At 37.1% G+C, this 17,511-nt stretch overlaps 1 protein-coding gene across 3 annotated transcripts in view; it reads right to left on the bottom strand.

The window, feature by feature from the left end:
• The window catches only part of abca1a (ATP-binding cassette, sub-family A (ABC1), member 1A), a 43,526-nt gene extending 26,256 nt beyond the window's left edge, over positions 1-17,270 (bottom strand). For all 3 annotated transcript variants that reach the window (XM_084402012.1, XM_084402013.1, XM_084402014.1), the window contains exons 1-8: positions 17,089-17,270; positions 12,867-12,971; positions 12,130-12,223; positions 10,697-10,838; positions 10,456-10,574; positions 6,358-6,479; positions 4,086-4,277; positions 2,409-2,498 (exon numbers count right to left, since the gene is read on the bottom strand). In XM_084402012.1, the coding sequence (XP_084258138.1) occupies positions 2,409-2,498; positions 4,086-4,277; positions 6,358-6,479; positions 10,456-10,574; positions 10,697-10,838; positions 12,130-12,223; positions 12,867-12,932 (825 nt within the window). In that variant the 5' untranslated portion in view covers positions 12,933-12,971; positions 17,089-17,270. The remainder of the gene's footprint in view (positions 1-2,408; positions 2,499-4,085; positions 4,278-6,357; positions 6,480-10,455; positions 10,575-10,696; positions 10,839-12,129; positions 12,224-12,866; positions 12,972-17,088) is intronic.
• Positions 17,271-17,511: the final 241 nt, after the last annotated feature.

Here is a 17,511-nt window from a genome sequence, read left to right as displayed (position 1 = left end):
ATAAATGTAAGTGTTTTTTGGGTCATCAAGTGCTTGGAGAGGAATGCAAGGGAGTATTGTGACAAGCTGAACAGAGACGCTGCTGTAACACGCTCACGCATGCCTGCCTGCCGAGGACGAGGTTACTATCGGTCATCCTCCTGATGAAACCGAAAGACAACTCAAGAGGACAAAAGACCATAATAAACTGCTTTCTGACATTTCCATCACATTAATGGATGCATGTGGGAAACATGGGTTATGAGAATGATGGTATGATGCTGATGAGAGTGTTTTCATACTGAAATAAATGGATGGTTTCACGCAGTGTTACATAAGTGCTTGTTTGAACGTTTGTGTAGAAGGGTTGTAGTCAGTCAGGTTTGTAAATGATGAGTTAATATGATTCACAGGGCTGTAAACACCTTTGTCATGTGCAATTCCCAAAATCACCATCATCAACCCATCTGAGAAGTGAACACACAAAGAGCTTTACTGCCGGCTTCATTTACTTATCTTCAGTTTTCCATTTATTACAACAGGGAATGAACTCAGCCAATATGAATCACAAACCAAAGTTATTTTAGACATCGATATCCGGTAACAGGGTTATTGTCGGCATAAAACAGAAGTTGCAATGGTCTTTTCTTCCCTATTGTGTCGTATATCCGAGTGAAACGGCTTCTCAAACAAGAACAAATGTAGGCAGGACTTGATTTTGTCCGTGAGGAATTGATTGGAAGGTTGTGGTTTGCTATTGGTCGATCTCATGTGAGTGACAGGTTGCTCCGCCCTCACACCAGTAAAAACCAGTTGTTCTCATTGTCCTTTAGTTTAACTTGAAATACTAAAGAAGTAAAACTAAAACTGAAATCAAATTAATAAAAACTATAGAAAGAAAATAAAAAAATTTGGGATGCATAGATATGAAAATGTTGACCGATACCGATAACTCTTTATTGGCCGATAAATCTAAATTTTTATTTAATTTTTGAGAGCCTGATTACAAAAACAAAAGTCTAACCATTAAAATCCATGTCCCAAGCACACAATTATAATGTTCTCATTATAATTTTATGTAGCCTATATGACATATTTGTGCTGCACATGTTGCACTTTACTGTATGTTACTTTTTTGAAGTAATTCAAATCATATTTCAAGCAATTCAAAACCATCATGGCAAACAGTGAGCATCTGAAGTGTCTCAGCTGAAGGACATAATCCATTATTTGATTAAAAATGAACATATATCGTCCAATACCGATATGGTGGCCGATATATCGTGCATCCCTACCGAAAATGTATATATAAAAAAATTAAAAATAAAGAATTATTATTTTTTTTTACTAAAAGGATGAGCTCACAGTCTCTTTTCCCACATCATCCAGGGGTCTCATTAGGGAAGGATTCATCCCTCTCTTCCGTATGCGACTGTTAGCCATAAAAGAGCCCTATTGTTATCTGTCACCTGTAAGCTATCACGAGGTGTCTGAGGAAGCCCTGGAGGCCAGACAGACATGCAAACAAGGCAGGGTAACTGGAGAAATAAAGCACGACCTGAAGTAACCTCTCGCTGCTGGCTTAAGTGAGGGTTACTGGAGTTCAGCTCTTGTGTGAGAACAAAGAGGAACTAATGACGGCCAGCGCAGCGTTGGTGTCAATTCAATTTCTGTTTAAAACGCTAAAACTATGACTAACTGGAAAGAGATTGCTTGTAAGACACATTCCCTGTGAACAAATGCCCCGTGTGATGATGTGGAAGTAGAAGAGAAGGAAAAAACCCCGTCCCTGTTTTGTTCTAAAGACAAGTTAGTTAACATTTGTCGAGCTCTGCACTTTAGCCCAGTGCTGGCAGGAACTGGAAGTCTTGTGATGGGCCAAACTACTGCTGCTAACGCACTTAACACTCAGGTTTGGTTTCTAAATTCTCATCACCAAATACATGAGAGCAGAAACACAGAGTTGGCCGTGTACAGCTGAAATGTCAAGCGTCAGCTCCTTGGTTTCCAGGGCACAGAGAGGTTTGGGATGCTAACCGAACTAGCTATTTATTAACTTTTTGTCCTTTTAAGCAAAAGTCTTGTTATAAACTGATTTAGGGCAAAGCAAAAAGCTTAATGATTATCATTTGTCTCGATGCAAAGCACAATATTTTTGCATGTTGCATTTCCATGACTAGCAGTTTGGAATATTAGACTGGTAATATAATCATAATTGCCATTTAAACATTATTTGATTCCTATTGCTTTACAGCAAAATACTTTTAATCGGTACATGTTTTTAATTTGTGCTTTGCGACTAATCCAGATCCACTGGTCTAATACGGGATAAGATCATTTGGGAAGCTGGGGTGGGAATTAAAGACTTCACTCTGGTGTCTAGTTCGGTCTCCAAAAGTGGGGTGAGGGATATTTCAGAGGGAACGTACCTCGACCGCTAATGCTCCCAAACTCTCCAGCAGGCTGTCTGTTGCTATGGACACATCCTGGATAATCTTTGGGTCGGACTTGACATCTTTCTGCATGACCAAAACATGAGCAAAAAAGACATTATTAGCTCATCAAGGGAATCATATTGTACACATTTTACTATGACAATGATCCTGTGAAATTTATGGTAACAACCCCCCAACATTTTAAGTTTTAACGATTTAGAGGGTGAACAGCGTTAATACTAAACACCATCATGGTAACTACAATAATGCAATAAACATTAATTTAACAACATAAAATCCAGCATAAAACCCTAATGTACACGACTGATAAGAAAAAAAAAACTAGAAGAAACAAATGGTTTCACTTTATTTTAAGGTGTCCTTGTTACAGCACAATTATATGTACTGAGTAATATTAATTAACAACATGTACTTAGGGTTTGGTTTAGGGTTAAATGCATTAAGTGATTATGCATAATTAATTGTTATTACTATAGCAAGTACATGTAACATGTGTAACAAAGACACTGTAAAATAAAGTGTTACCAAACTTATTTATTTCAATGAAAAACGACTACTTTTTTAACCGTAAATGATAGGATAAGTTACTGTAAACTGTACATTTAAGTAGTATTTTACTGTAAAATGACATGAAATGACACTGTTTAGAGTAAGGGAAGTTACTGTAAACCAATTAACAGGTTTTTACCGTAGCATAACCACATTACCGGGTTCACATTTTTTTTACCGTTAAAATTACGATAATTTTTCAGCGTAATTATCGGCTGCCAGAAATTCACAGTAAAAAAATACTGACAATGTTTCTGTTATAATGGAATGCCTGTTATTTATATATTTAATTAAGTGATATAATGTTAAAATACCAACTACCAAAATGAACTTAAAACCATCATAATAATATAGATGGTGAAATAGAAAGCAACGTGACATTTCTTTGTGTTTTTCGCTGTGGTTTTTACTGTAGCAGTGTATTTTGCTTTCAGTGTATGTTTACGGAAACAGTAAAATACACGTGAAGACATTTGCATTAAGCATCTTTCATGTGTTAAGCTGTTACTAGGGCTATACTGTCGCGATTTAGAGGAAACATGTCAAAGATCTCATTGTCCACTTGCTTGCATAACTAAATTGCTGTGCAAAGATAGTAGTGACCTGGCATCTTGAAATCTCATTACTCAAAAACAAAGAAAACATTCAGTCTAAAGCGAACATACACAAAGACATCAATAGGTGAATATTCTTGGCTGATGGTCACTGTGGCTCCCTTTTCATGCACAAATATGCTGAAATAATTATTCTGATTTACAAAAACAAATTATGTAAAAGTGGCCATTATGTGACCACAATGTTATTCTGTTGAGCTTACAGACCTGACAAAGTTCACTGGGTCCATATTACAAAAATATACACTTGCCCTAGTTTGTACGTAATTGGTTTATTGAACTGGCGAATTCCTGTGCTTTTATTGTAGTCCAGTAAGCAACTTTTATGTGAAACATATGGGACATAAAAGCTCATTATCAACTCAGCAATCATTAACATTTGAACATTCATCTATTCCCATATTCTAGTTCTTGTAACGTCAATGAATTAACTAAATAAGACTTAGGCCTATGAATATGTTATTACTTAACAATTGTATTTCCTTACCCGTATTGGCTTCAGGAAGTCCAAGTTGGACAGGAAGTTGTTCTCTGCGTCGTTCAGCCATTCAGCAGATGATTGACAGATGATGTTTTGCGTCAGCTGAGACACGTCCTTGTCGGCAATGGTCACGAAATCCTCCAGAGATGTGGAATTGCACAGGTCTCTAAGATGAACTCCGAACCCTTTAATAAGCACCTGTAGATCACAAGTAGCAGTTAAAACTGAATAAACAGACTCTGTCAGTAAAACACAGATCCTAAATTACAATCCTTCACCTTGAACAGTTGTTTGAGGATAATATTTTCTACAAGAGCTTTACAAAAATGTCAAATGGCTAAATAAAGCTATATTATGAATGTAAATGCTCGTATTTGCGAGGTCTTGAAGTGGAAGTGCGCAACCAAGATGCCATATGAATATGAATACATAGCATGAATGAAAGTGTATTTTTAAGTAGAATTGAAGATGCTTCATGTCTCCATTTTGGTGTTACAGAATTAACTGATGATGCTCACACTAGTAACCAGGCAAATCCCTATCGCTCAACCAATGGTGTGAATTTGAGGCGGGACTACCTGTTTCTTTGACCAATGGCAGATGGGGAAAACTGTGTTTGGGAAATCTGTTTAAAAAAAGATTGTTTGCCATCCTGTCTAGTTCAGCTCTATGGTCATGAAGAGATCTGGTATTAAACAGTGCAAATGATTGTAAGAAACAACATTCTTTGATCACACAAGCTCTTTCTTTTGTGAAAGAGGCAAAGGACAGCCTTGTTCTTTTCTTTTCTGTAAGATCGTGACTTCCCGTCAGCTCTCTCACTCTCTCAGAGCCTCTTTACGGTACACACACAATAATTCGATAAGGATGTGCTTAGAAGATGACTAATTTGGGAAGCTCTTAAGGTATGACCTCAGACAGCTATCTCAGTTTCTTATGTACTGATGTGTTTGAAATAAGTTTCTTATGCTGATGTTTCTTATGCACACCAAGGCTGTATTTATTTGATAAAAAAAATGCATTAAAAACAGTAATATTGTGAAATAACTGTTTTCTATTTGAATATATTGAAAAAAGTAATTTATTCCTGTGATCAAAGCTGAATTTTCAGCATCATTACTCCAGTCTTCAGTGTCACATGATCCTTCAGAAATCAGTCTAATATGATGATTTGATACTCAAGAATTATAAATTAATATTTTTGTGGAAATGTATTTTATTTATTATTTCTGAAAGCTCAAAAGAACAGCATTTATTTGAAATAGAAATCTTTTTTAACATTATGTCTTTACTTCTAATCAATTTAATACATCATAGCTGAATAAAAGTATTTTTTTTTCTCTCAAAACCTGGTCCCATAAACTATTTCACTTAAACAAACTTAAAAAATGCATGAATATTATTAATGTGAAATCATGTGGTGCATATACATATTGTAAGTATTATAAGTAATATTTATTACTAGTAGTATTTAAAGAACGATAGCACAAATAAGCTAAAGCTAAATAAGCTTTTAGTTTGTTTTAAATTATATAGAAAACATATTTGATGTTCATTATGAAGATCAGAAGTATTTCAGCACTTTTTGGTTGTTAAATGTTAGAATGTTTTGAATGCAATGAATTTTATACAGTTTAAATGCAGCTCCAAATGTCTTTTTGGGGCCATTGTTTTAAAGAATCCATAAACAATGAATCTACTTTTTTGACGTATGATAGGTGTAGAATGAAACGCTGGGAATATTTTAAGAAAGCGGAGGTACAGTGTTGTCAAAGTGGCCTCTATCTTGCAGCACATCTGTCAGAGGTGCTGAGAATAGCTCGTCCTGTCTCAGTTTTCCAGGAATTGCTCTCTGGCCGTAGCTCTGCAGGGGAACAGTCATGTGTCTCCACCCCTTCTCACCCCCCCCCAAACGCACGTGCACGGCTCTCTCAGTACAACTGTGCAAAGGAGATCCATTATGAGTAACATCTGCCCGATCGAGTCCTGTCCCAATACACCAAGGTCATCCGCATGGGAGAGCGTATGAACGCATGCACGGGGCTTTGAAAAGCACATCGCATCATATCTGTACGAGCAAGCATACGTGTTACGCAATGGTCTCAGGATACATGCCATATAATGACTACGCAAGCATTGTTTATATGCGTGAAGGTAACTAAAGACAACACCAGAAGGACAAACAAAAAAAAGTACTTGATGTCTGTTGATTCAATACTCTTTTTTTATGTTTATTTTTATTTTTAAGCGGCTCATGAATGTTGGCGAGTTCATTTACCTTCTCCAAGTTGACGTTAGCCTCCACTATCTGTCTCACAGCATGCTTGGGCAGGGTAGCATTTTTCTCGAGAAACTCAGACAACGTTTCATTATCATGGAGGAAGTCCTTCAGTTTGAAACCTAGGAGAAAAAGAAAACCCTTTGAGACTAAAAATATGAACAAGTAGATACCATATAAAATGAATGTAATCAAATACAAAATTAAGCAAAATACTTTGAAATATATATTAGTCAGCATGATATATATAAATATACTAAGCTTATATATATAATTTATATACTTGAGTTTGATAACGTCATCTCAATCATGATGACTAACACTGGTTAATTGCTGTTTTTAATTAACCAGTGATTCACAATTGCACCATGAATATTATCATTTCTAACAAAGGGTGTCATTCAGAACATTGTGTTAAGTATGACTCTACTGCACTTCCTAACTCAATGATAAAGCGAGTGAGGTAATGCCATTGCGTTACAGTCACGAGAGAATCGTCCATTTAGCTCTCAACTCCGAGTTCATCATGCAAGATATCCACAGCAAAGGACGGAGGGAAAACAAAAGGCAGAAAGTGACTAGAGCAGTGTTCTCCACAGAGCTCATTGTGCTGCGTGTCAGAACATTCCCGAATGTTCATCTTCAGTATGAACTGGTTTGAGTCAGTCTCTCTCCTCTGGGGTTACAACATGTCATTCTTTCCCCAGTCAGATCTCTGAAATCACCACAGTGCACTTTTCACATTTTCTTATTGTTGCTTTACTATTCTGGAAGGTTCTTGGGAAATGAGCTGTAAACGTTTCAGGGGGTGCAGAATTTATGCAAAAATGATTTTTAATGTGAAGAGCATTAAACATTTTATCAGCATTAAACTTTGCTTCTACTTTACAAGGACAAGTAAAAGCAGCCACAGAAGTGATAATTACTGACATAGAGTAAAAGTATAAAACAAATATAGTTCAGATTATTTGAGATCTGGCTAAAGCTGAGAAGCAGTTTTGAAACTCATTTGCTGAATAAAAATTGATGTGTGATTTACTTTGAAAGAATTTTCACTAAGAAATTGCTAGTAAATTTCAGATATAATTACAAAGAAACGACCATTGAATTAAACATGACATATTTAGGAAGAAAGGCTGAAACTAAAATGCCAATTTTAGTGTGTTTACATGTCTTTGGTCCGTGTTGCGTTCATATTTAATGCGTTTAAAAAAATGTCAGCGTCTCTCTCGCTCCAAACGTGCACCGGGGTTCAGATGGCAGCGTTCACACTTATTCAAATGAACCGCACTAACAGAGCAATCGCACCAGAGTTCGTTTTAATCCAACCAAACATACAAAGAGTGAACAATCCTTTTTAAAGGATTGAAAAATCCTTCTTCTTTTTTACAGTGTTGAGACACATTCACTACAACATTTTTCCTCAGAGGAAAAATCTGAGAATTAGGAGATCTTATCAAAAGTCTCCATTTAATGTATTACTCATCTAGAAGAAACAACTGCCATATCAAAGATATCTAATCTGCGATTTTTTCTTTGCTATAGCGTCACCTCAAACAGTTTAACCCTCCTTTACAAAACCTGGTAATGAGTTACCATACCTCACTCTTCCCTAGCGAAATGTCCTAGAACCTCAAAAAGAGCACACTTATGAAACATGAGTGTCTCTGTGGCATAAAATGATCATCTTAAACCACTGACTCTTGAGGCTTGCTAATCCACGGTGGGCAAAGCAAGCTTCCTGTTCCTCAAGCCCCAGATGCAAACAGCAGCCCCTCCGGGAACATTAATTAAATGCTGTCAACTGTGAGTATCAACTCCCACAAGCCTCTCTCATCAACCATTACAGTGAGTTATCAGTCTAAGTATCACTTCTGCAAGTGTCTATCGAAACACCTCGAAAAATAGGAAAAAAATCCCATAGGATCGGAACAGAGCATAATACTTGTACAGGGCAACAAAGCAACCACCTAAAACACCCTTGCAACCGCATAGCAACCACATAGCAAAACACTTTTGCAATCACATAGGACTTAAAGGTGCAGTAAGCAATTTATGAGAATCAATCATTGTTGTCTTGCCTGAACATAACCCTTCTTTTTCCCATGATATTCCTCTGAGGTTTTCTCTTTTGTAATGTCTCTCAGCCATTTCTCTATCTACAGTCTTTCTTCAAATCTCCCTCTTGCTCATTTTCTCTCCTCCCCCATCATGAGTTGACACGTCCCTACTGCTGATTGGCTCACTCTTTCTAATCCCGCATCATGAGTGGACATGCCCCTTACTGCTGATTGGCTCACTCTCTCCTTCCCCATCATGAGTGGACACGCCCCTACTGCTGATTGGCTACAAGTGTGTTGTGGCGCTCGATCCGATCCACTTACAACAGCGTTTCTCAAAAATCGCTTACTGCACCTTTAATGCTATTATGAACATCACTATCTTTTAGGGGCTGACACCTGGCCACTTCATGCGTTTTCTGTGATCGGATACCTATCCAGGTCTAATAAAGACCAGGTATAAATGCCTTCCGAAACGCATTCGAGGTGGATTTAAATCCGATCGCTCAAACCACTTCAGGAGGTGGTCTGGGCCGCATTCCAGACGAAACTAGACAAGTGTAAATGCATCTGGTTGTTGAAACCACATATGTCAATTTTCCTCCTCCCAACAATGCTAAAAAATAAAGTGTGAGAGCGTGTTATAGGCTATATGTCATGTTATAGCCAAATATGACGGCGCTACTGCAGAACGCATCACCGCAGATGAGCATCTATTCATCAAGCCAACGTGCAAATTATCTCAAATCAAAGTGAAAGTAAGTCGCAGACGCTTAACGCACAATCATCTTAATTAAAAGTAAAGAAACAAAATGATCTTATCAGTGTTGTTGCCGTACTCTCCTATTGCGGAGATAGTTGCGGAGTACTCTCCTTTGATTTTGAAATTAGCTAAGGACCAATAAATTGCAGCTCATATCTGTTGCTTTCGGTGACGTGAACTCCATTAAATCTGCATATAGCGCGGGAATCGAAGATCGTATTTATATCCGTTTTGCAAAAACACATTTATGTGACCAGGTGTAAATGGAATCTTTTCGATAAATCAGATAGCTGTCTGATCAGTAAAAAAGCATGAAGTGACCAGGTGTAAACAGGCCCTTAAGCAAGAGAAAAAAAACAAGCACATTGTGCCCCCGTTTTAACACTTCAATAATCAAACATATCTAAAACAGAACATGTTTCTTATTTGAAGAGCTATGTAAAGGTTCAACCCTGAACCTAAATTGAGAAGCCGCACCTAAGCCGGATGTGTGATAGGAAACAGACACACGAATCCCTATGGTGTTTCCATTTCATTGGGTACACCGATGTTCAACTTCACTGGCCCAGTTAGTTATCAACCAATACTGAGGCATATATAAGAGTAAATAATGCTAAAAAGTGGCAGAGTGACTTTAGAAACTGTGAAACTTGATACCAAGAGAGGAACTGACACAGATCTTTTGCAACAGACTTGTTTCCAACAGTAGTGGAGGAAACCCTAAAGATTCGGAATCTGATTCCATTTATCGATTCTGATAATGATTCCATTCTTTCACTACAATACTTAGTACTAACAACAAACTGAACCAATAACAATGCTGTTTTTGGTAACATACGCTAGTGTTCGAAAGTTTGGGGTCAGTAAATTTTTTTTAAAGAAACTAATACTTTGTTCAGCAAGGACACATTAAATTGATCCAAAGTGACAGTAAAGACTTTCAAATATATCAGGTTTACACAAAAATATGAAACAGCTCAACTGCTTAAAACACTGATAATAATAAGAAAGGTTTCAAATCATCATATTAGAATGATTTCTGAAGGATCATGTGACACTGAAGACTGGAGTAATGATGCTCCAGTATAAAGTAATGAAATTACATTTTACAATATTACTGTTTTTTTTTTTTTTTTACTGCATTTCTGATCAAACAAATGCAGCCTTGATGAGCACCGACCCCAAACTTTTGAATGATAGTGTACATATTTTAAAGTACAACATTTAAATGACTACAAAACCAAATGTTGTGAAAGAAGCACAAAGGTGCCAGACCTTCAGTGTTCCTCTGCAGTTTTCTCAAGGCCCGGACGAGTCCTTTGAAACCTTCGAAGCTCTTGTCTTGTTGGCTGTAGAGGAGAATTTTCTTGGCATCGGTGAACAGTCGGGAGATGCTGTAAATGATGACAGTGACATTCACATGATTAAAAACTTGTTGTAAAGTGTGTGTTTTTATTTTATAGTACATAAAAAGTACTGTAAAATCCAATGCAGGCCAAAATCTTGATTCACTTACATGGAGTCATTGAAGTTTCCCACCACTCCGGGCGTCTCTCCAGGGGTAGGGTAGCGAAAACAAGGGTTGTTGGCATTGCAGATGATGCCCTGCACCCATGGTAAAGTCCCCGCAGAGGGCATGGCCTTATTGGGAAAGTGGCCTGGAATAATAGGACAAAGCAATCAGATTTACAACAAATGAAATGCCCTTTGCAACCATATTTCCACCATAAGTGTTTAATGGAATAAAATGTAGTTTATTTCATTTGGAGTAACGTGCACAGACTAATCATGCACAATGAGATCACAAATGCGCGATAATATTTCAATCATGACAACTCTTGGAATAGTTTTAGCATGTTATTGATGATATGTTGATGTATTTGGTCTTGACGAACTAGATCTGCTACGCTGCTGCTGTTGATTATTGCAAGTATGGACTTTGCTAATGCATAAATAGACAGATACAAATATATATCCCACAGGAGATCTAGGCAGGTGGAGCTGGGGAGGTGGAGGGTTTCAGAGTAACTCTGATTGCGTACTGTATGGCTTACAGCAAACACTGAACCAGACTATTTAAATAATTGAGCAAGCAATCTCATTGGCTGCAGGATCAGCAGAGGCCAATCAGCTTGTGCCATGCGGTAATGATGTGATTGAAGGACCGATCAGCCTGTGCCATCTAGAGTTTCATGACTGAACTAGATATGTCATTTTTTGGATATCATCAAGATGGCTTTAAACTGATTCCTTTCAAAAGTAGTGTTATGTTAGTTCTATAAAGAGTTCATTGGATGAAAAGGTTATGTATTTTACACTATCTATGCACATGGACAAGATTACACTTTGCACTTCATAACATAATTCCAGGAAACATCCCTGCAGAAATGATTTCCCTTTTGTTTGAAAGGTCTGTTTTCTATCTAACTAACTAACTAACTCAAAAAAGGCTAACATTTAGTTATTTTAGCTCAAAGTACAGGGACTGACACTGCAAGAAAACTGTGTTTTGGAGATCTTGTGATCAAAATGCATGTGGTTCTTGGAGCTGTTTTGCTGTCCTTGACCTCTCATGGGAACAGTGTGATTTCCAAAGAGGAGCAAATATTGACACATGAATGAAGTAAGACACAGTGACACGGGACATTAAATAAAATATATTTAGGATAATTTTAAATAGACAGTGCAAACATTCTGCATTTTAAAGTAGTTATTACAAAGAGGCTTTAGAACAATATAATGAAAGTGAAATAAGATTCACAGCTGGTTTTTATCTTCTTTGCAATTTGGTTTATTTAAACTAGATTCATATAGTTTGCTGTTTTGGGCAAGAAAAACACTTTCTAATCTCATTCGATCCATTTGCATTCATTCTGTGATTGTAAAAACATTTTCGAAGCAAAATAAATGTTTGTTTGTGTGTTTGTTGGCCCATCTTAGGCCACTTACATTCATGTTGCTCGTAGGGAGGATAATACATTCTGACAGATATCAAGATGAAAAAGATGAAGAGCGGCCATATTATCTCAATCAGAAGCTGAATCTGGAAAAGAAAGGACCCAAAAGTGTGATATTTACTCATTTGTTCAAACTTTACATCCTGGATTGCTTTGGTTCCTCCCTAATGAACTTTACACAACTTCTTCTCTGCTGTTCACCGATCCTGAATAAACTATTATAGCGAAGTCAAGAAAATCCTGTTTATCATGAGGGTTGTTGGGCTTCCTGCTGACAAGGCAACTGAACCTCCTGTTCGTACATTCAGTGCCAAGTGCATGTATGTGCTGTCGTGTCCGTACCAACATCATGATCATTTAATCAGTTTTTGAGGTACATTCTCATTCTGGACTTCTTTAAGGAAAAGTTGATTAGTCAAGTACAACTACTTCACAGTTTCTTCAACAGAAACTTTAAAAATGCTACACAATAAAGTGTTTATACACAAATTGTCTTTTTATTTATGTATTTATTCAATCCTTTCAATACGGGGGTTGGTGACCTCCAGAACCTCACAGATGTCACCACACAGAAAAATGTGAGCCTAGGGACTCCATATGCTACAAAAGGCATTTGTTTTGCTGCATATGAAATGCATTTTGATTGTTGCATTCATTGGTACTTTTGATAACTGATTCATTAGTGGTAAGTGATGCGTTAAAATCTCAACGCATTTGGTATGTACTTACAGTCTGTCTCCGTCGGAAAGTGAAGTTCTTCCACAACAGTAAGCCCAACTGAGTGGAGAATGCCATCTTGCCACGGCTCCACACTGTCCGCGCCGCCTCAGGCAACTGTCAGGAAAAGAGGTGTAAAGATAATGATGCCAAGCTCAACTCGTTCAACTGTGGTCATCTATCTGTGGAACGCTCAAATACAGGTCAAGTATCTCATGACAGCTTTATCTAAGGCTAAGGTGGACTTTAAAATATGGGCGCCGTGACATCATCACCACCGACTAAGAGTTGCATTAAAAAGTAAACATAGACATTAGGACGAGTAAACATTCAACAGATTGTGAGAATTTACTGACAAAATGCATTCATTTTTAATCAGCGATTAAAGTCACCATGAAATCAATTTGGTTTTTTTATGGAATATCACAGTGTTTATTGTAAATGATCTATTTGTGGACACTATTGATTTTAATTCATGTGACTCATAATCTTTAAACAAAATAACATCCCCTCCGTCATGTAGCAACATCTCTGATGATGCGTTTACTGGCGTGAGGGCAGAGCAACCTGTCATAGGGCTGGGCGATATGGAGCAAAAAATATATCTCGATATATTTTGCTATATCTCGATATACGATATATATCTCGATATCTTTACAGGAAAAATAACCCCCCAAAAACTACTGCAAAAACAAATATGCCAAATACCACAAAGTCTTTTTTTTATTGACGTGCAAATAGGTAGGCTGTTCATGTAGGAACAAAGTGCTTCTGCGACATTTAAAAAAAAAAAATCCCTGTATACAAAAATAATAATTTAACTGTAAAATAAAGGAAGAAATAATACATATTGCACTATTTTTAATAAACCTGTATAGAAATATCATTACTAATTTTGGCAAAAAAAAAAGAAAAAAAAAGCCATATATCCCCCAAAAACTGCACAACTGTAGAGTAAAACATTAATTAAAAAATAAGTGATAAAAATGCATCTAAAAATTGACATGATTGTCACAAAATCACACTGTCTGGGGCCTCTGGGGAACTCAGAACAACTGCTAGCATAAAGTTTAAGGTAAAAATAACTGCCATTAAATTACAGTATCTTACTACTATACAATTAGATAAACTGTTCATTCATTACATAACTTTACCTCTGTCTGACTGTCTTTATCCACCTTTATCCTCTTCTCTTCTTTTTGGCACTGTATAGCAGAATAGGTAACTTAGGCTAATGCTAATTTATAATGTGTCATGTAAATTCAGCCATCCGTCACAATCAGGAAACTTTCACCGCGTCTAGACCTTGCGCGAGCTGCCAGGCCCGTTTCTACAGGGGAGCATGTTAAGTGTGAGTGCGCCCTCAAACAAAAGCAATGCGGCGAGAGGCGACGCTACACAAAAAATTACCAACAACAACTGATCGCGCGCGCGCTGTTTCTGACGCACTTCAAGCACTCGCTGGGCGGGGAAAAATGTATGTGCCACTGCCTGACCGGACTCGGGGCACTTGGTTGAATGAGACAACACGCGAGGGGAGGGGGAACAAAAGCAAGGAGGCGGAGGAGGGCGGGGGCGAGCGCGAGCACAGCACAGAGAAGGCAAACAAGCAAATTGCCGAAATCAGAATTAAATATAAACAATATATCGATATATACGATATGTCAAAATCCATATCGAGTTTAAAAAATATCTCGATATATCGTAAATATCGAGATATCGCCCACCCCTAACCTGTCACTCACATGAGATCAACCAATAGCAAACCACAACCATCCAATCAATTCCCAATGGACAAAATCGAGGGTGACCTTGCTCTGTTGCGGGACAGTAGATGTAATTTTGCGGGACAATGCAGGACACGGTGTAGAGAGATAAATTTACTACTATTGTACAATGTAAATATTGATATAAATTAGTTGGAAAGTCTGTTTGCCATCACGTTGGACGATAACGTTTTAAATCGTCAATAAGCTTGGACTCTTTTTGAATGAGTGCTACAATGTAATTTATGGGACCTATTTTGTCTACTAAATATAATGAACAAAAAATCCCATTTTATATTAAAATAAATGTCCTTAAGTAGGAACTAGGCCTAGTTTACTTTCCTTTATTAGACTATGCAAATTGCAAACAATAAATGTTACCGGATTCAGTGCATCTCGAACTTGTATTTTTGTGTTGTTGTTGGATCTGGCAGGTTTAATAAGGATGTTATCTAGTACGTGTCTAGAAGAAGATGATTTCTACACTGGTTAATTTGTTCCGTCCACACAGTCGTCATCAGTGGGGAAAAAATCTTTTTCTACGAATGCATTGGTTTAATTATTTCCCCAGTCTAGCTACAACATGATGTTCATGTTGCAAATGGATTTTTAAACGCCAATCGCATTGTTTAGCACTATTTTATTTTGAAATGCACGACATTGCTTACGTTTTGCGGGATGCGGGACAAAGCACCCTAGTTCTGCCCTACATTTGATCTTGTTTGAGAAGCCATTTCACTCAGATAGGGAAGAAAAGACTATCACAACTTCCATTTCATGCCTACTTTAAGTTAGCAAGGTAAAATGATAATTCAAACACAATGTTTTGGCATTGACATACAGTAGCTTTTCTTCAAGTCATTCATCTTATCTGTTCTTTTCACTTTCATTTGTTATCAGAAAACTTCAAGCAGTGAGAGGAAACAGAACAGTGCCAGTGTGTGGGTTGGTACGTTTCATAATGAACTAAATCATAAGTCCTGCTGGTGTTTTGATTAAATTGTCTAGTAATGCATTTTCAATATAAATTAAAAGGTTATCATTTCTGAGAAAATGTATGAGTCAAGGCTAACTCAGAGTGAATGGCATGACGTTTTTTTTTTTATCTATTAAGTTATTCAAAAATACTAAAATACTACTGCTACTACTAATAATATTGTAAATTTCTGATTTAAAAGTATTTTTGATATGTATACATTTGATTAATTTTTAAAACAATCCAAGACAGTGTGGCACTGGCATAACCAGCATACAAGAAGCCATTTTGTTGCATTTGGTAAGAAACCCATAAAACATGCATTTAAAAAAAAAAAAAAAGGATGAAAGCAACTTGAGTATACATTTCTTCTACATTTCTATTCATTTTCTCCTTGAATCATTTCCTATATTTGCCATCGTCTCTGTCTAAAGATCTGTATCATGGTAGCCTATGTGTTAAATCTTTCATTTTTATACTGTTTGTGCAGATACGGATCTGTCTGAGGTAATGTGTGATTCTTATGCTTGTGTTTTTCATACATAACATCATAAAGAGCGTCCCTAGTGGACGCGTTCTTTTTCAGCTTTTTCTCCTTGTTTACCATTTTCTTCATCAATCGCTTCTCTCGCCTCGTAGCTGCCAATCCTACCAATTGTGGCACATACACACCAAATATCATTTGTTTTATGCTCAGTTGGCACTTAAAACAAGATAAATCAATCCTGTCCATCACGACAGATTTAAAATATGTCCAAGAAAGATGATGTAAGAGCAACATACATATGTTTACTATACAATAATTACTTATGTGGGGCAAAATACGAAAATACACAGGACTATAGACCTTTTACTGCTGTTTTTACCACCAAATATGTTTATAATCATGATGGTTTAAAGATGCAGAAGAGTTGAAGAGCTCTTTTCATTGTTCCGCAGAGGAGAGGTTACTCTCGGTCATTTCGCGCAGACTCGGTTATACAAACAGATGCTGAAGCGACTGAGCACTTACAGTCTTCTTTGTTCAACTGTCTTTTCAAGTTGTCATTCCTTCAATAGCTTACGAGTGAAAATTGTAGTCAATCATACAGAACTTTTCAACATTAATAGCTGCCACGAAGCTTTTGATACATCACAACTCATCAAGTGTTTATGACAAAAGACACGACCGTGCAAGCGTTGACGAAAAACAACAACAGCGTTTCTGATTAAAGTAGCAGGTTAAAATATGCATATGTATACGTGTCGCGATAAGAAAACGATAAAACATGACAGTTGTCATCAGTTTTCAGCATAACTGCCACGAAGCTTTCAATGCATCACAACTCACCATGTTTACGATAAAACGCACGTCATTAGAGGGGAAACAACAACAACAGACTGAATTAGTAGCTAAGTTTAAGCAAAAAATGTGCATCTATGAATTAGTGAGAAATATAACTTGACACGAGATCACTGCTCAAAAAATAATGAAACACAACATTTTACTCACCGTTTTTTCTTGCTCCGAAATGATTATTCCTTATTTCATATAGCCCTAAACTGTAAATCCTTTAAGGCGAGAAGAGAAACAGCTGTTTTAACGCACTCACAGCGATATTGTACTGGTGGTGTTTTGTTCTCTATGGACGGACTTTTTTCCTCTCCTCCATCCTTTTATAGCGAGAGCGATGCGCGAGGTTACTGTCGGTCATGAAAGCTCGAGCCTCCATATATGGAACGCACGTGCGGACCCAAAACAGCTCTTAAAAGGGCAACGTGGATTTGCGCAAAATACGTTTTTTAACTTTATTTTATGCATCTTACGTTACGCGCTGTATAAGTCTATACAAAAAAATATTATTCATTTAATATTAATTATATTATCTGTCTGAAATAGGGATTGCACAGTGTTAGTAGCCTACAGGCTTTACTA

This window comes from Rutilus rutilus (genome assembly GCF_951802725.1).
Source record: "Rutilus rutilus genome assembly, chromosome: 2".
In the NCBI taxonomy this organism is placed as follows: Eukaryota; Metazoa; Chordata; class Actinopteri; order Cypriniformes; family Leuciscidae; genus Rutilus; species Rutilus rutilus.
The sequence above is the reverse complement of the archived record's forward strand: the minus strand, read 5'-3'. Positions and strand labels throughout refer to the sequence as shown.